General features: G+C 33.1%; 2 protein-coding genes across 3 annotated transcripts; one reads left to right on the top strand and one right to left on the bottom strand.

Moving 5' to 3' along the window:
- Positions 1 to 7,925: 7,925 nt before the first annotated feature.
- LOC146539999 (IQ motif and ubiquitin-like domain-containing protein) lies at positions 7,926 to 14,949 on the top strand. The gene is made up of 5 exons (XM_085207342.1): positions 7,926 to 8,888; positions 9,054 to 9,166; positions 10,006 to 10,214; positions 10,767 to 10,896; positions 11,355 to 14,949. Exons 1-5 carry the CDS (start codon positions 7,964 to 7,966, stop codon positions 12,483 to 12,485), a joined length of 2,508 nt encoding a protein of 835 aa, XP_085063468.1. The 5' UTR covers positions 7,926 to 7,963; the 3' UTR covers positions 12,486 to 14,949.
- Positions 12,751 to 27,056, bottom strand: wapl (cohesin release factor wings apart-like). Of its 2 annotated transcripts, XM_085207341.1 has the most exons (15): positions 26,904 to 27,030; positions 26,432 to 26,592; positions 24,390 to 26,221; positions 23,599 to 23,787; positions 23,034 to 23,138; positions 22,309 to 22,452; positions 21,568 to 21,689; positions 21,010 to 21,136; positions 20,123 to 20,338; positions 19,728 to 19,923; positions 18,611 to 18,732; positions 18,145 to 18,308; positions 17,637 to 17,746; positions 17,269 to 17,453; positions 12,751 to 16,928 (listed from the first exon to the last, which is right to left on the bottom strand). In XM_085207341.1, exons 2-15 carry the CDS (start codon positions 26,589 to 26,591, stop codon positions 16,614 to 16,616), a joined length of 3,987 nt encoding a protein of 1,328 aa, XP_085063467.1. In that variant the 5' UTR covers position 26,592; positions 26,904 to 27,030; the 3' UTR covers positions 12,751 to 16,613. The 2 variants fall into 2 exon arrangements, with proteins under 2 accessions (XP_085063467.1, XP_085063466.1); XM_085207340.1 differs by having other exon boundaries at positions 26,432 to 27,056.
- Positions 27,057 to 27,601: the final 545 nt, after the last annotated feature.

Here is a 27,601-nt window from a genome sequence, read left to right on the forward strand (position 1 = left end):
TATAATGTATGTTTGCAAAGCACTTAAGATAATGTGAAAATTAATTAAACCCTAATGCAACCCGCATTTTTTTAGTTTCAATAAGGATTTTCCAATTGTTTTACACAGCAAGGATTTTTTAGTAGGTACCGTAATTTTAAATCTGTGCTACTAATCCTTTAAAGTACTTATTAAAATATATTTAAATGACTATTTATAGATAGTTAAATGACTATTTTTAAACGGAAGAAATTATAAACAAAAACCTACCTACTAATAAGTTATTAGTAATAACTACTACAAAAAATATGAAACCAAATATATCGCGCTGAAATAATACATTCAATTAAGAAAGTGAAATAATACATCGAATTATCCAATACGTGCAAACGCATCTAAATCTTCGTTGCTATAAAGGCAGGCGGGTTTTTTTTTTTTGAGCTTGTGGTTAATGCTGAAGAGGGTATTCTGTCCCTGATGAAAAGCAAGCACTACGTGGCTGCCTGTGTGGAAAATTAAATAGAATGCATCGGCCGGGAATCAAACCCGGGCCGCCCGCGTGGCAGGCGAGCATTCTACCCCTGAACCACCGATGCGTGTAAGGCAGGCGGGCCCGGTGGACGCATGGCGAGTGGCGAGCCGTTTCGCAGCAAGGATTTTTTGATATTGTAACAACTTCTAAAGTACTTATTAAAATGAAAAACATATGCTGAGAGTAAGGGATAAGTGAAACTTGAGTAACATACAGCTGATGTGTCAACGGCGGGATGTGTCAACAATTAAATGCGTTTTTCTGTAAAACTATTCGCAATTTCGAAAAAGTGTAAAAAGCAAATTTTATCTTCGTTTAACGTAGAAAATTAATAAAGTATTTTAAAGGATAAGGATTAATACCATTATGGAAAAATATTGCTCACAATAAAAAATATATTGAAATTGCAACCCGCTCGCGGCTTCGCCCGCCTTAACTACTGAATTATTCATATAATGTATGTTTGAAAAGCACTTAAGATAATGTGAAAATTAATTAAACCCTAATGCAACCCGCATTTTCGTAATTCCAATAAGAATTTTCCAATTGTTTTAAAATAAACACAAATAAATAACACAAATAACAGAAAACTTAAACGAAAGGAATTATAAACAACAGACTACTTACTATTCTCTTACCCAAAAATACTTAAACGAAAGATGTAACCAACTATGTCGCGTGGAAATACATTATAATTATTGATAATACCAAAATACGTGCAATCACTTCTAAATTTACTTTGCCAGGCGCAGAATTGAAGCATTCTCTCGGCCATCTCCGTAGTAGCTCAGAACGACATCAGAGCGTTGGTCCGACCGTGGTCCCAGGCGAAAACCTGCTTTAGAGCAGACACATGGAAGGGGAGGGGATTGGAATTGAACACTCGGTTTCTTGAGGAAGGCCTAGATTAAACGGCCAAGATGACTGCTCATGAGTCGGATTTGGAGGAGGATAGAAAGTTCCTCGGAAGAAGACGTCTGACCTCGGGCGGCCGGGTATGCGGAGTGCTGCTCCTTAGGTGCAGGTGACCCGATACACCGGCGCAACGGAATACGTTGGACGCGAGGCGACCAATGTGTACCTCTAGGGTTTCTATTTTTAGGGTTTCTCTCTCGGTTGATCACTGTTGCGTAGTTTACCCAGAGTGGTATACCCGCTCGCCAAACTGCTCGCTTTGTGGGTGGATGTGTGACTGAAGAAGTGAGAGGAGTAACTTCTCGAACAACTTGGCGACCGTACTAAGAAGGATTATAGATCGGTATCCCTCAGCAGCATAATGAGCAGGCCTTCCTTCCATGCCCGGGGGAAAGAAGCCAGGCGGGTGCGGCGGATCCACTATTATAAGCAAAATGTTGCGGGGCACGACGGACGCGTGGTGGGCGGCGAACCGTTAATCAGCAAGGATTTTTTAGTACTGTAATTTTAAATCTGTGCTACTAATCTTTTCAAGTACTTATTATTATATATTTAAATGATTATTTTTAGATATTTAAATGACTATTTTTAAACGGAAGAAATTATAAACAAAAACCTACCTACTAATAACTAATACAAAAAATATGAAACCAATATCGCGCTGAAATAATACATATAACTGAAATTATTCAATATGTAAAACGCATCTAAATCTTCTTTGCTATAGAGGCAGGCGGGTTTTTTTTCGAGCTTGTGGTTAATGCTGTTAAAACAGCGACACCGGTTGGGTAGGCGCTACGTGGCTGCCTGTGAGGAAAATTAAATAGACTGCATCGGCCGGGAATCGAACTCGGGCCGCCCGCGTGGCAGGCGAGCATTCTACCACTGAACCACCGATGACTGCTCATCACGCGCTTGTGTATAAATAAGCAAAACGTCGCGAGGCGCGTTTCGCAGCAAGGATGTTTTAGTATTTTAACAACTTCTAAAGTACTTATTAAAATGAAAAAACAGTAAAAGACAGTTCATCTACATTAAATGGCCAACGTAACTAACATACTTATTTATATGCTGAGAGTAAGGGATAAGTAAAACTTGAGTCGGCACAGCTGATGAGTCAACGGCGTGATGTGTCAGCAATTAAATGCGTTTTTCTCTAAAACTATTCGCAATTTCGAAATATTGTAAAAAGCAAATTTTATCTTCGTTTAACGTAGAAAATTAATAAAGTATTTTAAAGGATAAGGATTAATACCATTATGGAAAAATATCCCTCACAATAAAAAATATATTGAAATTACTATTTTTAGACAGAAATATGATCACTACACGTTATCCTTAAAAGATAAAAATATGCTCTCGCGGACTTTTTTGTAGATCTTATTAAGAGGAACAATACTCCAGTACATTTTTTTCATGTAGTACTTACCATTAAAGCAGCGCATGCGCGAAAGTGTCTCAACGGGTAGGACTTTATACATATTTATCGTATTTATGTTAATTTACATAAGAATGTACAAATAATAAACTATATATAAAACTTCTACGAAAAACACTCGACTTAATGGTGAAAACCGCATAAAAATCCGTTGGGTGATTTAGAAGAAGAAGAGTTAGAAACAACAGACAGACACGAAAAGCGACTTTGTTTTATAAGATATAGGATACTGTAATTTTATATATTATTTTTTTATTTCTTCGTTCTGGTAGCGAAGCAAAGCGGTGCGTTAAGTTTCGCCACACAACACGCAATGCTTTCAGAATTCGGCGGAAAGCGGGGAACGGAAGCTTCTCAATGGTCCAGAGTGTCATAACACAACGTTCTCAGATTCCTTCTGCCTACAATACTGTGTGCGGGATACGGCGGGAAACTAAAAAGCGGGAAACGAAAATGTATTTATTAATTAATCTTTATTTATATTATGTATATATTCTTAAAATGGACAATGTCAATCTTATTTAAGGCGAATAGCTATACCTACCGCAATAATATAAAGTTGAGAATATGTTGATCTGACTGCTTGAAATTGAAAAAATATTTTGACATTAGATATTTGATTTGTCAGAAGCTTTAAAATTCTAATTAAATGAGCTTCACGCTTGGAATGCATCATGTAGTTATATATAATATAATATACGTTATTTCCAAATAGAAAACAGTTATATTTCAATAGAAAATGAACATAGCTTGCGCGGGCGAACCTGCAGATAAGCTTGTAATTTTATTACAATTAAACTTTAAATATCGACTATTTTATAGTTGAAAATCAATTATCAGCTATCACAATATGGAATTAATTCCATATAAATACATGTGTGGACACGTACCAAGCAGCCTGGGGCGTCATCCAGAAAGGTCTCGTATGCAAATATCTATATTGGCCATTTTTTAATACTTTCAGTCTATACGTAATATGATTTTGAACCGATTGACATCCACGTGGGCGCTGGCTTTTGTGTATAAAAGTTGTTGTTCATATTATAACCTAACTAGCTTCGTTAATATATTCGTAAATAGTATAAGTTTTTCATAAAACTTTAATTTATACATAACGATTTATTAAAAGAAAACTTGTTTCGCTTATATGCGAAAAATCCTTTACATGGAGAAATTTGAACTACTGACCATTGCGTCTAGTTTACTATTTGGTACTGCGTCACTGAGGCTCGCTATATTTACAGGTTTAGACATTTCTTTAAAACGTAAACTTACTTTTAATAGAATAAATTTAAGTTAAATTTCACCTTAATCACATACTACCTTAATTTTATTCATTATCAAAAACAAATCTACATTTCAAAGCAACATCTAAAGCTGTAAACAGCAATCTAAATACTTAAAAATAAAAGTTAAGAATTATGACAAATGTTTTCTCAGTTTCCGCTCCACTGCGTAACCTAGTGCGTAGCTGCTACGGCTACTTGCGACCCTCGCGCGCCCAGTGCCCCCGGTGCGGGGTCTGTGCACGCTCGGACGTAATTAAAACTTTATAAGGGATGGAGTCCTCGCACGAGCGACTCTGTAAACGAATGCATGTAAGCATGTGCCTTCTAATTGGAGGCTTTAAATAAATATAAACTTCTACGTAAAGCGATCATTTGTTTGTTATTTCTTTGAATTTATTGCTTTAAATTTTTATTTTCGAAAAAAAAAATAGAATTTGCCATATTTTTAAGCTACATAAGAGAAAATAATAGTTTAATGCAAGATTATATAAATATTAGATATTGAATTATTTTAAAATCTATCTAATATCGATCAATTGATACAATAAAGATTTAAAAAAAAAATATATATATTTTTAATTTCAAACTAAATATAAAATTATTATCAAAGCTTCAACCATATTCATTGATAAATAAAAATAAAAGGTGTAAAGCATAAACCCGTATAACACGCCATGTCATCTAAAGCCAAGCCGCGCAGAAGAATGGATTTTTTATAAAGTAATTTTCAAGTTACATAAGCACATTAATTTACGTCAACTGCACTCTTTCATCATTATAATCAATTTTGCTACGTGTTCCACTACTGCCGCTAACGAAGGTATACGCAATACTTGGCCTGGAATCGTGACATGCATTCATCGTACGAGATGCGTTATATGAATGATATTGTAACAAAATAACAGTCTTGTAATTTATTTTTACATAATGAATATTAGGCAAGCAAAAGAAGACATATAATAAGACTTTTTTAAAAACGTATTAAAATATTAAAGTATCGGGATTTGAACGCGCATCTCTTGGAAACCGTCCAAGCCCCCGTCTGTCTGTTTTATACGTTCCTAAAAAAGTATTCTTCTTTCCTACGTGCAGAATAACACTTTAAAATTGTTAATAATAAAAAAGAAGACGTTTTGGCGTGGCGGCACAAGTAAATCTGTAAACACGACGATAGTGAATTCGATTTCCATTGGAAATAATTATTTTTTCCATTTCTTCGCTCTCGTGCAAAACTTGAGTTCCACCTCTCAATTATATGCGGCTATCATTTCTGATAAAATTGATGGACATTCTTGATAGGAAAAGTCTATTTATATCCATATTCAATTTTTCTATTTAATTTGGAGCATCAGGAGCACAAACGTGTAACTGGAAACGCAACAGGTTGTGAGTTCGATTCCCACTCGAGAAAATAAAACATTTAATATTTTAGTTTCTTCGCTCTGGTGTCAAAGCAAAGCACGGCGTTGAGTTCCACCACTTAAAACGCATTGCCTCCAGAATTTACCCAAAACAGAGAAGTGGAGGGCCTTAACACTAGGTTCCCTCTGCCTGCCCTGCCACATGCGGAATACAGCGTGAGGCTGAATAAATTTATCCTAACACCGGTTTTAATAGATTTTGTAAACGTTTTGCGTAGCGTGTAATCGTAACGAGCTAATTTTATTCATCAATATTCCTACTGGTTGTGTATAGGTCCAACCCTGATCTCGTTTCATATTTTACGCTTAGCTAGAAGGGGAAGGAGGAATATTTATATATATTTTTTTTAATACAAGCAAATGATTTCTGCTTGACCTGCCGTACGGGGTATGCTGTATATTGCATAGGGAATTCTTCATTCAATCTTCAGTTATCCATTACGTTTATAAATGCTGTTTTATAAAAATCTAACCTTCACTTATAACTATTTATTCGTCTCTCTAATGAATATTAATTTATTTATACTTAATATTACCAAGATTATCATTTTAGCTTATTTCATTTCCAAAAGTGACTATTATCAATATTTTAATTTTATTATTGGCATTTAGTAAACAAATTTGAAATATATAATTTTTGTTTTTTTTTAGGTTGACGCTGTATCCCGCACATAGCAAGGTAAGCAAAGGGAACCTGGAATTAAAATAATATTAAATATATTTTTTTCATTTATAGCTGTAAAAAGATTAGATATAATTGACAATAAAATCTTATTTTGTAAAAGATCGATATTAACAATATTTCACAAGTCCAATATTTCGTTTTCTTAAAATATGTGTAAACTTATAACAAAATTTTAAATAATATTCACAACATATTCATATTGAACGCGCTCTATTAGGTAGAACGCGCGTAAGCTCTGTTATTAGACCGTCGAACCTGAATAATAGCAGTGCCGGTAATCCTTGTGTTAGTAGAAGTAAATATAGGTAATATTCACTCTACATGAAGTATGGGCTAGAGTGTTGAACAAACTTGTTTCTTTAATTGAAATGCTAAAATAATAAAAAGTTCTAAAATATATATACAGACGAGCTAACAACAATTAAAAATGGTAATATTCGGACAATTGGAAAATGTATCTTCAACAAATAAAAATACTAAAGTCATTTGAATAATTTTAAAATATGTTCCAATGTGAAATTTTTATAACAAAAGTAGCATTCGGATTCGTTATAGTACTAAAACAACGAAAAATACACAAAAATAATAAAATTTTCTAAGTCCAGCTTCGGGATATTATTATGTAAGCTAAACAAGAAATATTTAACATAGATATCTTATATACAGTATCTGACGAAATTGTCGATGCTATTACATTCGCTTAAACAAACGGCACCTGATCTGTTGAGTGAGATAAAACAAATTGTTTCCACTTATCCGACGACGCGATATCAAGATGCAAGCGACTTAATAAGAATCCGAAAGACTGAACAGGTTACAAACACGTTTAATCAGAAAGGCAACCAAATTAGAAAATGAAATTCTGTTTTCAACATCTCTAAAGAAACGGTCTTTTGTACTATCCTAAAAACAAAAACTTTACCGGCGAATTTTAACTTATTTCTTGCTTTTTTGGAAAGGTTGTATTGAAGTGACCTAAGATATGTGTTTATTATTTTAAATACAGCGTAAAGCTGAAATAAATAAATAAATAGATAAACTTTTTTGCAACCAGAGCTATTTCAAATAAATACTTTCAAAGTGTACAGTTTTTCACGTCCATTCTTTTCCGTTGTGAGTCTAGTATATTTTAATTTATTATTACTATCATAATTTTTCATAAAATATATTAATAATAGAAAATTTTCCTTACATCAGTCTACTTATTAAAGCTTTAACATCATATTGTCATTAAATATTTTAACAAAATAAATCCCCTATTCTATTTGTAGTTAAACACTAATAATTGTATTCAATTAGCCTAATTGGATTTAGCCATGTCAAGTGGAACCAACTAATAAGGCATATTTTACTTGTGGTAATAAATTTAAAAAAATAACATACCAATGTGAATGTAAGTTACCAACAATTATGCTTTTACAACAAAATTACTCAACCGATTATCATGAAACTTTGTAGATATTTTTAGAGGTTCAATACCTCTAGCATCACCAAATTCCTCTAGCATCAATCAAGTTCAATTTCTACCAACTTAATATGAAATATTATGAAAGCTTGAATCCTAGCAACGGTTTCTTAGCAAAAAACATGCCACTTACGTCAGTGATTTGCGTGAATTTTGTAGTGAATACACTTTTATCTTTTATATCACTCAATGATAGTTTAATAATATTAATTATATTATAATATATATTTAAATCAAATATGGAATCTAAGCGGACAATAGGAATTGCCCCAAATCTTGATTGTTTGAAGGGAGTAGCGTCGTGCCAATGCGAACTGGGTCGAGAGAAACTGCTAACAGCACCACCTTATAAAAGTGCAATTGTTCCCCCTGAAGACCAATCCAAGGCCCGTCTACAAACTGCTCCCTGTGCTAGAGACTTAGAACAGTATAAATGTCCAGTGAGCCATATTCCTGTATATTTCAAATCACCTCTTCACCCAAATGAAGTGTTCAATAAAGTCTTCCCATCGAATACCCCAATAAAAATAATTAAGCGTAAATTAGCAAAATTACTGTCTGTGTCAAATAATAATCTTATATTGGCCAAAAATAGAAACGTGTTAAAAGAAACCAACCTCCTCTCTGATTTGAAGACTGACGCACTCGGTAATATTACTATAGACGTGTTCGCTAAAGACTCCGAAAGCTTTTCGTTATCATCTATTCCCAAAGAATCATATGTACATGAACTTATAAAAACTGTGATGCCTAAAAAGAAAACGATGCCTTTTATAGCTATTAAATTTAAAATACGGAATCAGAATGGTGTTTTTACCCGATCATATCATTCCATTATGAAAATACACGAAGTTAAGAAAAATTTAGGCGGTGTATTTCAAGTAGAACCAGACTCCTTAGTATTATTACGAGAAGAAAGGCCTTTAAAGGACCGGATGGCTCTATTGGATCTCGATTATGATAACTATGGAATTGTTGATGTTGAATTGTTAACAAAAAACAATGAGAAGCTTAACTTGGAAAAATTGTATAAAGAAATGCCCTTTAATGATGTTTTAACCGTAATGGTTCCGTTCGGGAATACTTTGAAACATATCAATGTTGAAATATTTTGTGAACCTATGAAAAAACCTTTTCTTGGTGGTTACAGGAACGTGCACACAGGTTATACAAAATCCTATTTGTTTTTTTTTATTTTATATCTATCTATAAATATTACGAAATTTCCATTATTAATTTAGATAACAAAATGAAACCAATTTTAAATAATTTATTAAATAATTGAATTTTTATTTTTAATTATACATTTGAATGTACGTTTTACCTTAGGTGCAATTTATCACCATGCCTATACACAAACACCACAGAAACCCGAAAAGATACCTCCTGAAAACAAAACCTGCCGAGATACGCAAACAGCTGAAATGCGGGAAAAGATATACGTAAGTACTACAAATAATTTTAACAATATGAGCTACAAAAAACGACATGGACCATAACATGAAATTGGAAGAACAGTAAAGTAGCAATCCATTTCATTATACAGATTACTTTTTCCGCTTTAAATGAAACGACTCTCTGATAAAGTAAGCGGTCGAAGATGTAAATATTAAGGTATTGTCGACTATGAATATACACGATATGTTTGGTCCTCATATGGTTTTTTTTAAATAATTGCTTATACTCAACTTATGTAAATATTATTATACTTGTAAACAAATATGTATTTCGAAATTAAACAAATATATTCACATTATAAAAATAATAGATAAAGGTTTTATGGCAAGATTAAACTTTAAGGTCGACGTGGCACAGAGGCACAAGTGGATTCGATTCCCACTCAAGGCATTCCCGCGAAACTAAAAATATTAATTATTTTCAGTTCCTCGGTCGGCGTTGAGTTACTCCAGAATTTGACGGAATGACGCAATACTAGGTTCCTTATGTTCCCTCTACCTGCCCAGCTCGTGTGGGATACATAGTGAATAGGTTTTTTCGTGATGTAGTTTCTGACTGTAAACGCAATGGTTGCGAGTTCAATTCTCACACAAAGTACCTAATGATTATTTTAATTTTTAATATTCCCAAACTGGTAATAAAAACAAAGCGCGACGATGCTGCATTCTCCATGTATTTAAATTAGGTAGAGCAAAAAGCTTGTAAAAAAGCAAGGAGTGGTCATCACCGCCTAGTGTAGGATACACTAGGTTATAGGTAAATGATTAGCAAAGCTAAAAAAATATTCGATGGAACACTACAGTACCTATCAAATTACTTCCAGGATACCAATTACAGTCGTGCCACCCAAATGAACAGTGTAAACGCGTTCATACCAAACGTCACCGACAGGATTGTTGTGCCGCAACCTTACGAAACTTACGACGAAATGATCGCCAGATTGAACCACAGCCACTACGCATCGATAATACAGAGAGCTTTCAGGCATTATCAGTTTAGGCAAAAAGTTGATAAATGGCTTAAAAAATGCATGTGAGTACATTTTTTTTCTTGTAAGAATCGAAATTGATTTTATTACCATGATATTTCTTTTTCAAATATAATATAATTTTTCGTACTTGTCATTGCAATTTATAACACATAAATAAATTCATAAAATTTCTTATTACCATCCATATCTTATCCTTAATTTAAAAAATTGGTTAAGTGCGAATCGGATTGTACTCGTAGCTCAACGAGAAGTATTCCTCGTGGCGCCGTAGTACAAGCTGTACCTATATTAGCGGGGTGTTCGATTACCGGGATAATTAAATATTTAATATTTTCATTTCCTTGCCCCGGTAACAAGGCAAACGAGTGGCTTACGAGTTCCGCCACTACCTAAACACGCAATGCCTTGAATATTTGACGGAAAATAGAGAACGGAGTGTCTTAACCCTCAGCCTACCCTGCTATGTGCGGGATGCAACGTGAAACTAAAAAAAACTAAAATTTGCGAGCTATTTTTTTATGAAATAGTCTATTTAATCATTAATATAATTATTAAACACTCATATTCTAATCGTTCTTCTAATCAATTTACAGGGAAAGAATAGCGAGAATGGAGGAAGAAAAAAGATTGGAGCTCGAAGCTAAAGAAAGGAGATCACGGCGTGATCTAATTACTAAGACATTTCCAAGAACACGGGAAGATTTTGATCAACTTTACTCAATGGTAAATATTTTACTTTGTTTACAGATAAGTATAAATAACATAATTCTAAGCAATTACAAAATGATAAATCGATTTATCAAAATAATCTGTTAATTTTAGTAGATTTCGTTCGGTGTAAGTATTTAGAAGTTAAGTATCTACAGGGTATGTGAATGTGTGTTCAGTCGTGTATCAGGTTCGTAGAATTTCTCTAAAAACTCTCATTTTGTCTTATTTTTTTAAAATGTTTGTATATTAAATCATTAGAGTAGGGAAACGGAGTGTTTTTACACTTAGTTTTCTCCGCCTTCTCAGCTGTGTGCGGGATACAGCGTGAAGCTAAAAAAATAGAAAAATAAAATAAATTGTTCATAAACAGTTGCCTTAAGGGATTTGACTACTATTATTATGCATTATCTTCAAATATAAATAATAATTACTGTCTTGATTTGTTGAATTTAAACACTCTTGCCTGGCAGGTCGATCGTTGGAAGCATGCGGAAATAGCCAGAATATCACAGTTACATTCCAAGGGACCAAAGATAGCAGAATTTACACTTCTATTAGACAAAGAAGTAGAACTCCTTCGTTGTATTGAAAGTTACAGAGTAAAAGTAAAAGAAGACAGTAAGAAAATGAAGGAACAACAGTTTTTAGAAGAAATATCCAAACCTATCGCATGGTATGGGCGTGATGGGAAGTTGGTAACAATGGAAACAGTCGAAATTCAAAAGGCAAGAAAGCTGAAGGAGCTATACAACTCTTTTATTAGAGAAGATATCGACAGTAAAGAACGCATTGAACTTCTTGTTAATATGAAATTTGCTCTACAAGAGTTTCGCCATCCTTTGGCTGAAGAAACTATTACTTTACTAGACCAAGAATGCGATTTACTCGTCAGGAGATGTAATGACCATGAACTTGAATTTTTAAGACGAAGAATATCTGCTTGCGTTATTCAATTAATAAAGACTTCAGAACTAAACTCAGATGTCACAAAATGCAAAGACATTAGAGATTATAGGAAAATGGAGAATGATCGATTACACTTCTGTGAGATGTGTCATCTGGTGAAATTAAACACAGAGTTCCCTTTGAACGCCAAAATGAGCGGATTTTTAGTGTGCACTTCATGTTCTTGGAAAGATGTTTCAGAGAAATGCTGGATAGATATGACACCTTATAAGTTTATATTACGGGCCGTGCAACGTGACGAAAGACGACGGAAATGTTGGGGATCCTTGGCGTTTGTTCTCCAAGAAAAAGATACATTTTTTATTGTAGAAAAGCTTTGGCACTCGCACTCGGCTATCAGCGAATGTTGCGATATGGCGGAGCTTAGGCTCTGTCGCTGGCATGTGAAGGAAGACTGGTCGCCGTGGAACTGTTTCTTGGTAACAGTACAAGAAATGAAAGCACATTTAAAATTGGAAAATCCTGAAGAAGTGTACGACGAGGAGCTCGTGCAGAAAGTACGCAACAAACATAAAATAGCTAAAGCTAATTTTGAGCAACTATTGACTGTAAACAAGAAGTTTACGGAAAGCGGCGATTGGTCCAATATCCGGGCACCAGCAACCTCTAGAATAAATGCATCTGAACCTATATGATTTTAGATAATTTATTAGTAATATTTATTATGCATTATGATATGTTTTATTGTGCATATATTTTTATTTCATATACATAAAACTGTGTGGCAATTATCGCTTTATAGTGTTTGAATTTATATTAAATAGTTTTAGAATTGGATATAGGTGTGTTAAAAAATTTTTACTATTTTAATTATTTTCAAAATTCTATTTCAAATTTTAGAAAAAAAATATATAGAAAAATATGTACAATTAGAATATTTAATGTAATTGAAAAACAACGTTGCTGATGCTATTTGAAACATTTATTGCATCGAGTTTTGAAGGTTGTGTACGAAATATACATTTATGCCACATATGATTAGACTTTCACAAAATATAAATATAAATAATAGATAAAATAAGTTTATTTTTAATCAGTCACGGACAAAAAGGACGAGGACAGTCAAGAGATACAATGTTTAAATTGTCCTTCTTTTAATATAATTACAGGTAATACTTTAACATAATTACACATTACATTTACAATAATAATTTCAAATACCAAACTCTCCTGATTATCTAAAACAACGTACAATAAAAGTATTAAAAAAAACACAAGTGTGATATATACGAAAACCGACAACGAAATGCATGGAGTTAAGCTTAAGTCGTACATCTAAGAGTCAATAAGTTACGTAAATATAATTTAGGCAAACAATCATTACAACTGTACAAGAGAACATAACCCAGTTATATTAAATCCTACGGTTCATATAAAGTATAATAAAAAATAGATTGGTACTACAAACCCCGATAAAATTAAAACTACACGCTAAATAAATTCTTAAAAATTAAGTAAAGCTGTCACAAAATTTCATCTCTTACTCAAGTGAAAACTTTTTTTACACATAAACAAAAATATATTAGAAATCCGTAACGACACCACTAATAAATTTATAGTTAATTATTATTAAAAATAATTTTATATGTTGCATATTAAATAAGATAAACTGCCAACTGAATAGTTCTATGGAATAATGAGAAAATATTATAATAAATACTAGTCAAAGTAAAATTCTACTGAATTTTGCTTGTGTTCCTATTTCTGTGCTAGGTTCTTATATTATTTAACATATAATATATTTAAGACAGTAATAACAAATTACCATAAACCAAAGTACATAAATGTTAACGCTCAGTCACGTTCATTATTTTCCAGGGTTATATAAAAAAATTATATACACTGTTTGAATGATATAGAAGCAAAAACACAAGTGTTTTTTAAATCAATATTTGGAAAATAAATTATGTTTAGATAATAGTTCCAGTAACTTCTGTACAAAAAGCATTTGATTATAATATAATTGTAACCCTTTTAACTATAAATTGAAAAAAATATTGAATATTGCTGCATACTTTAAAAAGAAAATGGACTGCTATATTTGCTTCTCTATGATTCGTTTGTGGAAGGACCTGTTTAGAATAACTAGAAAATATAATAACGCAAGATCTATTACTATAAAACATTTTAAATTCTTATGTAAATAAAGAAATTTAAGACAAATATTTAAAAGAATCATGCTACTTGGTTTGAATCTCTCTCAAAAAAAAACTCTTGAAAAGTTTGTCAAATTGTCAAATATGCTCTACGAAAAATTCGTTATTATAAAAAGAATATTTTCTTGTATACGTCACATATATATTTCATATTTTTATAATGGAATCTGAATATAAGTGCTTTTTTAAACTTTACGTTGTACCTTGCATGCAGTCCCCAATTGACGAGACATTTCGTGTTGAGTGGCGAAACTCAACGCCGCGTTTTGTATTGTTGCCAGAAAATAGGAAATATTTTTTTTTTCCCAAATGGGAAGGAAGTCCACAATCGTCACTCGACTCGACTGTTTATGATTTTTATTTATTTTTTAATGTTTTTATTCATTGATAATGAGAACATCGCAATTCTGTATTCTTAAATATTATACATATTACAGATCAAATTTCAATGTGAATTCCACTTATATTCATATTTATTAAATTAACATTAAATTCATTATATTTCAGTTTTTAAATTATTGTCAGATTCCATTATAGTTAAATATAAAATATATTTATTACCAGTCTCTGTTGAACTTAACGAGTCTCTCCCAAAAGCTTTGGTATGCTTCTAGAAATCCAATCCGAACCAAGAAAATTAATAATTTACCACTAATAAAAGAATTAGAGATAAAATATATATCAATAATCCCATTTTTATATCTAAACACCAATCTTATTTCCTGAAATTTAAGAAAAAAATCCCAGATAAAAAATGCTATTTTCACTACAAATATTTCTAATACAAAGTTTTTCTATTGTCTGTTATAGAAAAATTTTATAAGCCACAAAGTTTTTCTATAACTGAACCTTTGAGAAAACATTTTTGAAATTATGAAGTTTGTAGAATCTTGATCTTGAAGTAAAATTCAGGTGTCACATAATGGAGCATACATTTTTAACATTTTAACAAAATAAATTAATTTCAACTATAAAATAGCATCTTGATATTTTTGCTGAGATATCTTTACATAGGCACTGACAACACACTGTTGGAAATGAAACACCAACATAACACCACTTAAGTAGAACGCCTTATTAGAACTATTAGCTAAGAAGCTGTCAATAACAATACACTATATAATAACTATATTTGAAATATTTTTTTATTGAGCACAAACTAAGACAAGGCTATGGACTATTGATTCGATGAAACTTTAGAATTTCTCTACCTATTTTAAAATTGATTATCTATATATATCTAGCATCATATAAAATACTATAATTCTCCACACTACCTTCATAGCTACATAAAAATATTACTAGACGAAAAACGTCGACGTGTGACCAGTAAAATTTGTTCGAAATTTGATTATTTAGAAAAGAAGTTGCTAGAAAATTGAAGTTTTGAATCGAAAAGGGGATATGAATTCAAAACTGATAGAAATAAAGGGAACATGCTTAAGCTATTAGCTATTAAAAGTCCAACATCATAGATTGTCCTATTTATTATAAGCATAAATCATCTCTGTTTCACTTTGCTTAGATTAAATTCATATCTCAAAAACCCATTGCGACATCGATTTTAGTCGTTTTTCATCAAAGTAATAAAATCGAGTAAGATCAGCGTCACTTCAATGTGTTTCCATATTTAGATATGGATTTTTTCTAAACAAAATGTATAGCAAACTAACATAGTTAGTGTTTGTACATTACGAAGGCAATCCCTTCGAAAGCAACGATCTTTAGAATCTCAATCGAATACAAATAACCCTATATAATATATACTATTGGCTAGCTAATAATTTATTTACAGTAAAAATTGTGCCTCCAGAAATCAATTTTGTCACTATATTACAAAGTGCGACACAATATTCACACAATAATATCTATATTACACTTACACTAGCTTTGCACTTTTATATTGCCAGTTTAGTGGCTTAAACTCGGAAATATCTCAATTTAATTAAGATTTCATAACCCATTACAACTATATTTACATTTTTTAACCGATATATATAATCGATTTTAATGAATACTCGATATATAATCGATTTTTTTACAAATGGCAATGGCAATGTTACTTAATTAGTTGACTCGGTCGGATTTATATATGTACATGTTTATTTAACTCAGACTCGCCTGTTACAGTCACACATTTTATATGTACTTAAAATAAACAAATTGGAAATTATAAGAGTGATATCTCTTTTTGGTTGCTAAAGTATCAGAATTAAAAAGGTACGATGAAAAAAGAATATTTTTGAACAAAACTGTTGAAAAAGTACTTAAATTAATTCGTAATTATTAATTTCAAATCATTTCATTGAATATTTCATTTCATTAATTGAATATCAAATCATTGAGTGCTCAATGTAGTTATCAGAGTATAAAAACAAACATATTTAATGTCATTTGTTTTATAATATGTGATCAATGATGGTGATTTAAACATGTCAATGTATAAAATACGAAACGAAACGAAAAAAAAAACGACTTTTTAATTTAGACCTGTGATGTCATTCTAATTCAATACTATCAATTATATCCACCAGCAGCGAGTTTCAATGATAGGGACGTTCAACAAATAAGTCTATTTAAAAATGGAACTAAAAAGTGATGCGAGTTTCAGTGGTAACCATCGATTTCCATGGAGGAGGACATTCTATCGGAACTCGACGTGCTGTTCATGTAGTTCATGGAGTAGTTGAGATTGCTTAGAGACATGTCCTGCGGAACGTCCGACGGCGAGGTGTCGTAGTAGGGATAGGCGGCGGTGTAGGGCGCGGCGGCGGCCGGCTGCGACACCTGCGACACTTGCGACACCGGCGGCTGAGACACCGACACTTGTGTCTCGGGTTGACTGTTCTCTTTGTCGCTCGTCTCCATGAATTGGATTATTCGTTGTGTTGTTTTCACGTGTGCTACTATTGCTGCTTCTCCCTAGAATTATAGTATTTATGAAATTAAAATTACATTTCACCGGTCCCTATAAACATTATCCGATGTGAAAATCGGCGGAGAGTTATTCTGTAAAGTGGTAAGAGTTTTAACTACTAAGCTTTAATAGTGAGGGTATAGATTTTCATTAACCACGACCATAAAAAAATAACAACATTTTACACTTTGAGGGTTTTATTAGGGGGGTCTCTTTAAAGTGGCCGATTTTCACATCCAACAATCTTAATAGGGACAGGAGATTTATAAATTAAATTTGTTAAAGTATAAGAAATATTCAAAGTTAAAAATGAATATTTCAACATAAGGTATGCAAGGTACTCACGCTGGCCGTTAGCGACAGGAAGGCGTAGTACTTGCGCAGCGTGGGCAGCAGCGGCGCGTAGGCTGGTACGCGCGCGCGCACGGCGGCTGCGTGCGCCGCTGACACCACCGCCATGTTGCCCAGCAGCAGCGCCGTGTACGCACCCACCATCGTGTGCTCCATGTGCGTGCCGGCGCGCGCCAGCACTGCAGAACAGAAAGAACAAAAAATATATTATTAATTAATCATCATTTATTATTTAGAACTCATCGTATGTATATTTAGTTACATTAGCAAATATTTTCATATCATCACGCAGGCGAAGATAAAATCTAATGAACCATCATTAAAACTAAATTCAGAATATGCAATAAAATTATCACACTTACACTTTGCAACAGTTTCATCAATATCGTCTTGAGATTGTTTCTTTTTGTCGTTTTCTGTTTCTTCCTCCTTTTCACCATCTAACAAGGCATCTGTATTTTCTTCTGCTCTCCTATATGTGTAAAATAGAAAAAATATTAGTATTTCATACATAGTCTATAATAAATATAATAGTGTAGTAAATGAAATAAAGTATTGCTTATAAATTCGATACAGATTATTTTTAGAGGGAACCTGGTGTTAAAACATCCTTCATTCCCTAGGTTCCGCCTAATTTTCGACAATTGTGTATTGGTAAAGAAAATAATTCATTTTACCGAATGGGAATAGAACTCACAACCGGCGCGTTTACAATCAGATGTTTCGCTACGACGGATATCTAATATTAATATAAACTAAAGTAAAATAACATTTGTTACTTTAGTTTTCTCATCTAATTAGGTAAATAATCAACTATCGTTAATGTTAAAAGTAAATTGTTAAAATATGAGAAATGTCATTTAAATTTACCTCGCTAGTTCTTCCCTTTTATAAAACAAGTCCACAATAAGATCCAGAGCCGAAACACTCCGTGATATGATGTCGTGCTCGTTGTCAACATGTATACGAACACTTAGCAGTCTTTGGGTATTCATATCATTGTTTTGTACTAAATTTATTAACAACATTAAAACCTGAAATAAAAAAATATAAAATAATAAAAAATAAGAATATATTTCTAATATAATATATAAAAGTAACTAAACTAAAATTACTGTTTGTGCAATGAACTTATGAACTTGAACAACTAACTAACAACTAACTATGATTAGTTTTCTTATTAATAATTATATAATTTTTTTATATTTATTCATTTATACATTTTCTGTGTTTATTCATGTATGTAGTGTGGAATAACACATTCAAAATTGTTAAACTATAAGAAGTAACACTTAAAGTGCAATAAAAAAAATTGTATAAAATTATTCATACTTACACAAACACTAAAATCAAAATTCTTGGTATCAGGAATAAAGTTCTCTTGATTATTAAGCATAATCAAACAAATTTCCATCACTGATGGCTGTTCCCCTACGACCGTCGCTCCCAGCGCAGACGCTGCAAATTGTAAATAAAGCATATTAGATCAATTATGCATTTATAACAATATTTTATGGCGGCAGAGAGAATCTAATGTAAAAATACTCCGCTCTGCACTTTGCGTCTATGTCTAATATAAGTCTTATGTTTTTTTATCTTACCAGAATGTAGAAATGGAAATGATAAAACAACTGTACATTAGTAAAAATTTTAGTTTCTAAGATTTCCTCCTCTCTTTTTTTTTAAAAAAATCTTAGACATTAATAAGTAAAAAGAAATATCACAATAAATACAATATGAATTTCTTGTCCAGTTACATCATTATAATATATATTAATTGCCACCTACCGAGTTCGAATATATATTTAAGCGAACTATGTGCTTACTGACAAACGCTTAGCGAAGCGCTACTTTGAGCGCGCAGGCTTGCACGCGAACTCCCTCATCGCCGAGGCGTGTAATTACACGCCTCACGCGATTCGTAGACGCCCGCGTAGCGTTCTCTTAGACCTCGATGACGCCATTACCGTAGCAAACGCCCCGTACGTAGGTAGGAAACACACTACAGACGCACGACACTCACACCGTCGTCGCCGGAATCGTCGACGTAGTCTAGCTTATCTCACGGCCCGGCGGCGCCTCGGCGCTGTCGGGTCCAGCGGTTAGGGACCGTTAGCTCCCTTAGATTAGTCTAATTTTATCCCCCGGTCGCGGCTTCTGTGTCGCGGCCGGCTTTGCTTAGAATAGGGAAACTCCCAGTTCGCTCGACGACCGCAAGCCGAGGTTCGAGCCCCGCAGGGGGCGCCCTTGCGTCGTCGGCACCCCCCACAGGCAGCCACATAGTGCCTGCAATTCTTCAGGGAATGAGTTCTCTCTTCCCTACCCACCCGGTGTCGCTGTAAAGGCCAATAGGGCTAACAGCATTAACTTCAAGTCCGAAAAAAAAAAAAGTGCTTACTGAAATACAGAGACAGAAATTATATACAAATAAAATAATAAAAAATAACACTCACAAGCAATACCAAACGAGTGTGACAAATTGACCAGCACTTTGACAGCGGGCAAGGCGGCGTCGAGCAGCGGCCCGCACAGCTGCGGCGCGGCCCGCGCCTCCGTGACGCAGCGGCGCAGCAGCGAGGACAGCGTGTGCGCCGCGCCCAGCGACCCCGACACTAGGTACTGCTGGTTTGCTTCGTTTTGTTGGGTCACCTGGGGATCACATAAAATAACATGACTCTTGATTCTGTACATATTTAATCTAGTTTTATATAATACAATAATTTATCTATTTCACTAGATAATTACTTAAAAAAATTAAAAGTTCACTATGTGCAATAAAATAAATCTGCAAGGGTACAAGTGGACTCATACATTTATTGATATATAAAATAATTGTAATATATCTTACATTCTCCAAGACGCGCATACACCTATCCGCCTTCCTCAGCACGTCCACCTCCGCGCCGCTCCACGCATGCGCGGGCGACTCGATGCGCACAACGCAGTCCTGTATTGTACGCACGATATGGTCCACGCCGCCGAGGTTGCGGAGCTCCTCTTTGAACCACTCGCCGGCACGTTTTGATGTTAGAGATAGGAGGGTTTCCATTGCTAAGTGGCCGACCTGGAAATTAATTTAATTTTTTTTAAGCTTTACGCTATATCCCACACAGCAGGGTAAGCAGAGGGAACCTCGGCTTAAGACACTCCTTTTCCCACTTTCCGCGGAATTCTGAAAGCATTGCGTGATGAATGTCGGAACTTAACGCCTCGTTTTTGCCTCGACACCAGAGCGAAGAAATGAAAATATAAATTTAAATAAAAAAAATCCTTTTTTCAAATGGGGATCGAACCCCACAACAGGTATTATAGATAATTATTTCACTCTATTTAACATGCAATATCTAAAAAAAAAAAATACAGTCGAATTGATAACCTCCTTTTCTTAATGAAGTCGGTTAAAAACGCTATTAAATGCGCAATTCCTTCAGTGTAGTTATATAAAGTTTAGTGTATTTCTTAATTATAATACAGTTTTATAGCATGTTTGTATTGTCAAATGGGCATACAGCTATAACATTTCTGTGTAAGTTGCTCATTTAACATTTTCTTTATTTCACACTATGTATAAATGCAGGTATTAAACATTGTAGATAGAGGTATCTAATGATTAGACACTCTGTCCCCCTTTGGAAGGTGTGCTTGTTTGTGTTTAATAGCGATACTCAACGCCAAGCTTTGTCTTGCCAGAGTGATGCACTACTATAAATTTATCTAAGATATCGCATAACTTACCGTAATATTATCCAAATCCAGATGCTTAGCCTTTCCTTGACTTTTGATCTCTGCACACAATTCTCTTACCCTCTCTTGTGTTTTTGCAAGTTGAGCGGAGGTTAGACCGCAGTCGTCGAGGGCGTTTCTATATAACAAACAGTAAGTGTTAACAAACTAAAAATTTTGGATGAAATTTATTCTTAAGTTTTATCATTATATAAGCTTTTTATTTTATACTAAATCTAATGTATATACTGTACATACATACAAAATAATGTCATTTTAAATTAAATCTTTCGCACATAATTTCTTCAGTAAATATTTAATACTGTACAATTGTAAAGATTGCACATAAAAGATTGTATTTAAGGGTGTCGTATAAAATATAAAGCAACAAAATCATTAATTTTTATTACCTATTTATATCATCTAAAAAATTACAATTTAGAAATTATAAGATTATAAAAGTTTCCGGCATTATTAATTGTCTAACATTCTTAAGAATAACAACAAATATACATATATAAATATAAGTAGGAATCACTCATAATTCATAGGTAACATAAATAAACTCACTTGTGTGATACATCAGACTCGAGTAGATTCAACATAAGCTCGAGCGACTCTCGATCCAAATCCATATTTAGACGATCTTGAGACAACACGAACATAACCGTCGCCGTACACAGACCTAAACTCTTTAATAATAAATATTCGAATTATAATTTTGTTTTTTGTTCTTTCACATTGTAGCCCTCTCGTAGCAGGGTAGACAAAGGGAACTTGGGAACCTGGTGCTTTCGTTCCACACTTCACTTTCACAGCGAAGTCTCGAAACATTGTTTTGAATGCCGGTCCGCTTGACCTTGTTACCATAGCAAGTAAATGGAAATATTAAATATTTCATTCCATGATTGAGAATCGAATCCACATTCGCACGCCTGTGCCTCTCCGACACATGGCCTCAAAAAAAAATTGTTTTTTTTTAAATTATCGAAATCTTATTTTAGCGGAAACATACAAGTTATTTTTTGAATTATTGTTTACTTCCAAACATACCATTATGTTTGTAGCGAGAATGTAAAGGAATGTTGTGGCTGTGAAAATCTTTATATCTTATTTGGGCCAAAAAAATTTTAAATCTTTATTTTCATCTCTTATCCCCCGAAGAGCAGAATATAGTAGTTGAACATATTGTTAACACATTCAGTTCTCCATCTTCTGCCATATTCAAGACATTAAATATTGAGTGGCTGGTTTACCACATCAATAAATATAAGGTGATATTTTCAAGTGTTATTTATTCGTTATAATTACCTGATCATTAGTAGCGTCGTGTAACGCCATAAAGAACTTCTGCACGGTGCCGTGCGCGCGTAGGTGCATGCGGAACGCGGGCGCCGTGCACTTGCTGGCCAGCGTGATGGCAGACAGGCACCGCGTCGACATCGGGTTGTTGTCCTGGAAATTTGTAATATTGGTTACAATCTATATAAGTCATTGAATTTAACTAGAAAAACCGTAAAGCGCCGAAATCCCTCTACTTTGATTGTAAATTTTATATTAAATCACAGCTCCTCTCAATACCTGTCAATTTAACTGTCACTTTAACAATAAATTTAACTTAAACAGTTATTAATAAATTTTCCAGATCTATCTGGCCAAACTCACAACCATTGTGAAGAAAATATTTTCATACTTCAATAAATTTTATTCGTATTACATGATATATTTCAGCTATTAACATAAGTTGAATAAACGATATAAACTCATTAATAATAAAAAAAAATCCTGTCAATCTAATTGAAATATAATTCTGCAAATGTAAAAACAAAACAATTATGCTAAGTAAGTATATTCTTACAATATTGAGAGTATTCTCATTGTAATAGAAATGATGCCATCCTTTTTGCAGTTTATGGTTATAAGTATAAATTTATATACAAATCCTCACTCAAAATAATGCTCCATAATAAATAAAACCTAAGCTCATCATTATAAAGAAATTTTAGTTTACTTTTAAAATGTACTTTGTCACTAACCTGCAATGCATCTAGTAGATATTCAACATCATCATTAAACTCTTGAAACTCCCCAATCTCTTGTATTTGATGTGCCTTTTTAACATTCCGCACAACTGTGTAGTACTGAAATGAACATTAAATATTATTGAAGTGAGCAATTATTATAATGTATGTCCTTATATAATTTTATTTTAAACCAAAGTCATACTATTATATGTTAAAGTATAGACATTAAAATTACATAATAATTTATTTAAAAGTTTTTGACTTCTAAATAAAATTGACATCAAAACAAATTTATCATAAAAATGTAATAGTAAATATTAAATAACAATATTCAACAAATTATCTAGAAACACAATAAAAAATAACCTTGTCAACGCTTTCTTGACCCAAATCATTAATTAATTATACTAACTACTATAAATAAGAAGTAATAAATTAAAACCACTCAATGTAACATTACACCCACCCACTACATACAAGTCCTAATTATATTTTGTAATTAAACATATTCCTATTAATAATATGGAATTTTTAAAAAAAAATATTTCATTTAAAAAAAATATATATAAATTAAAACCTCTTTTGCTTCTTTAGCACATCTAACGCTTGTATAAGGTTTGACCGGTTCGTCCAAAGTGGGGTCATCCATTATAGGGCCAGCGGCTCTATACCGAGTCACTCGCGTTAACTCTTCTGACACCTGACTAGCTGGATTACTGGTTTCTGTTGTTTCAGTTTGTTCAGGCCTTGGTGTTTCATTCCCTTTCTAAAATTATAAGTGCATGGAAATTGTTATATATAATTTCTTACATGACTTCTGGGTTTTTATAGTTTTATTGTAATATTCTGTTGCAAATGAGAAAAAAAGACTGTTTTTAAGCTTTATCAAAAGTTTTGTTCTTATGTGATTAATGTAACAAAATATATATAATTAATAGTCATTAGGACAGTTACACATAACACTAATGATAAAATATTACATTGATAAAGTCCAGTAGTAAATAAACAAATATCATAATTTCAAAGTGTAATACAGTTTACAGTATAAACATGTTTAGATAAAACAAAGATAAAAATATATCAATCAATTTTATTATTGTGTCACTCCTATTATTTATAATTTATTTTTTGTATAGAAAAAGAGATCTACAAGGGAAGAATAATTATTAGATTTTCCTTCTACCTATATATTCTGGTACAGATTTCAATTTATGAAGAAATTCAATTTGTAACCTATTTCAATGCTCATAAGCAATGTAAGTGGATGTATATGATACACTTATTATATTGCACAACTTTTATTTCTTTATATGTTTTCTGTAATTTAATAAATGAAATTATGAATTACAACATTTGAAAAGTACTTACATCATTTGCCCACTCATGTTTGTAAAGGTGACGTCTCTTTCTAGCTGGTAATGGTGAGGGGTTGTCGTTGACCAATGACTTACTCTTGAATATAGAACCCTTTTTCTTAGTAATCACTAGTTTAACACTTGGCTTATCACTAACATGCTCCTCAGAGTCTACGTTATGTGGAGATTTAAACACTTCATCTTGATTACCCTTTTGTGACTCCTCCTCAGACAGTTCATTTGGACAGCTGTTGTAAGCAGAGTCTGAAGACTGAGTTTGCATTTGTGCCTCATTTGATTCAATGTTATGACCAGCATCAGCTACTAGTTGTTCTTCATTAATTTCTAATTCTTTTTCATCACCTTGTTCCTCTTGGCTTATTGTTTCTTGAATATCTAACGTAGGATCTGGACTTAAATGTTTATTGTGCTTATGTTTCTGCTTTTTAATTTTTTTGTATGACACACTTTCAGCCTTTTCGTTGCTACCAGATAATATATCAATAAGGTCATTTTGTTCTATGTGAGATTCAGGCTCATTGTCAATTTCATCTTGGTGGTCAGGGGATGATGCAATTAAAGGAGTTTCATTGACTGGTTCATGTCTACCTTTCCTTCCTTTTTTAGCTTCTTTTTTCAAATCACTTACAGTTTTTATAACATGTTTACTTGAAAAACCTTTTGCATCAAAATCATCATCATGTTCACTATAATTAATATTTGGCCTGTTTCTTCTAGATCTGCCAGCTTTTTCGGGAGGCTTAGGTTCTGGTTGAGGTTCTTTGATTTGCTTTTCTGAAGAGGGTGATTTCTCTGTAGTACTTGTAGATTCCAGCTTGGCCAACTGTGACTCTAGGTTATCAATCTGTATGGATTTTCTTTTTTCTTTTTCTGGCTCATGGACAGGGGATGCAAGAGTTTTATATAGATCATATGTGTCAGAACCTGGCTGAGGTGATGCAGGTCGCTTGACAGTTTCATCTTCAGCAACTTTGTGATGACGTTTATGTGATTTATGTTCCTTTTTATCTTTTTTCTTTTCTTTCTTGAGCTCTTGATTTAGCCCTGAACATTTTATAGTAATTTTAAGACCTTCATGTTTGGGAGAACATATGCTTTCCATAGTAGGGCTACGTTTATGATCTGATCCCATGTCAGAATGCATATCCAAAGAAGAATGTCTGTCTGATCCAGGTGAGGTAAACCCTTCATTTGAATCAGTACTAACTATTCTGGAAGTGCCTTTGGATATTCTGAGAACTATTGGTGGAGGCTTTCTCTCTTCACTTGCTTCTTTGCTTGTTGATGGGCTTGCTACATCTGCCTTGACTGGAGAAGATGTATTCGCCAAAGGACTTGCCTTCGGTGATGGCACCTTAGGATGTAATGATTCATATCTAGTCAATTCAGGTATTGGACTATTACTCCCATCCTCAGCATAATTTATAACTTTGTCACGATTCCGACTTAAATATCTCTTATTAGGTGGTTGAGAATTCTCAGCAAAAACATCTTCTTTTTTTGATGCTTTAGTTGCTATATTCTTTTTAGCTTTGCCTTTCTCAGAATTGCGTCTTGGTAACTCTGGTGAGGATGAATCCCCTCTGTTGTATCTGCTCCTTTTATAGCTTTTCTTTTCTTTAGTTGAGGGATGTTCAGGTGACAGTGGTGCAGCTGACTCAGGGGGAGCATAAGTAATCTGTGGTACTGGTGGATACAGCTCTGCATTGCGAGACTTGAAAAACTTTTTAGGCTTTGGTGGAGGTTGTTCAGTTTCTACTGCAGGCACTGTTAAGGGACTATTTTGGTCTTGAACAGGTTTCTTGACAGCATTGCTTTGATATGCTGAAATAAAGATACTTCATTTATAGTGAACAATATTAACATTACATTCTAATCTAATTAGAAATACTAAGCACTTGCTTATTTAGATTTTAATATTTGTAAAAAATAACTTTCACTTTTTAATAATAAGTAAATAAGTCTACATAAGAAATTATGTTTACATATTGTTTCTCAAGGCCAAACAAGAATGTACAATTGAATTATATTTACCGTAAGGAGCGCTTCGAATTGAAGTGAAGCTCGTAGTTCCCCATTTGCCCACTGTTCCCGCAGATCGAGAAGCTGATGGGCAATTACTATTTTCTCTAAATAAAGCAGCGTCCAGTGGCACAGCCACGCTGCCATTTCGGCCTCTGCCCCAACGCGACATTCTGATAATTTCATCAAATACAATGACACCTGCGCCGTCTTTATAAATTAATCACCTCTTGAAATGTCAAAGAATCAAGCAGCACATGTTACCCATGTACACGGATCCCACGTTAATATTTAATTGTTTGAACGTATTAACACTAACATTTCACTCATTAGACTTTCTCCAATAGCAATGAAAACACAATCCATAAAGATAACACACCCGCCATTTTTACAGGAGCTATATACTTTCTTTACGTACGCATTCAAATGTATTCATTTCAAAATAATATACGAATAAGTCACGTTCACGTTTATTAGAACTTACATTACATTTACAGACTTTCTTTGAACTCGTGAGGTAGTTAATTAATGTTGACTAAAACATTAATAATGACAAATAGGGCACAAACTACGATGTTGTCATCTCATAACACCAGCGGCGCCATATTGGCAAAGCAAAACAAGGAAGCAAATAACAGCCAATAAGAGCTAGGTGAATACCATAGAGAATTTTAATCTCAAATTGTCTTTGAATATATTTTTAATCTGTTAAAAAAAATATGTTTGATGAAATGTTCTTAATCAACTTTCAATTCGTGACAAATGTTTTAATAATAATTATAATAATTATTATTAAAATATTATTAAAAAATGAAGTTTTGTTATAGAATTTATTATGTTTTCTAACCTTTTATATTAACCTCTCTCATTGCACTACTAACTGGATGATTAAAACAGATTCTACTGCCGAAGTTACTAGGCTATATTAGAAATTAAAAACACTATCTCAAATGAGGATTCAGATAAAAAAATATCCGCTAGTAATAAACAATAAATTATAGTCCAAAATTTTAAATGGCGCAAATATCAAGAATGGTATGATATGTAGTATGAACATAGGTAATATTTGTAAAAATGTTAAGTAAGTAAGTATATTGAGTTTGGATAATTACAATTTTTAGTTACTTGACTCCTTTGATTCATTATTTTCTTTGGAAAACAGTCCAATAGTCAAAGTGCAAT

Source organism: Heliconius melpomene, chromosome 3 (genome assembly GCF_056956725.1).
Source record: "Heliconius melpomene rosina isolate 202511_hmr_F chromosome 3, ASM5695672v1, whole genome shotgun sequence".
Taxonomy (NCBI): Eukaryota; Metazoa; Arthropoda; class Insecta; order Lepidoptera; family Nymphalidae; genus Heliconius; species Heliconius melpomene.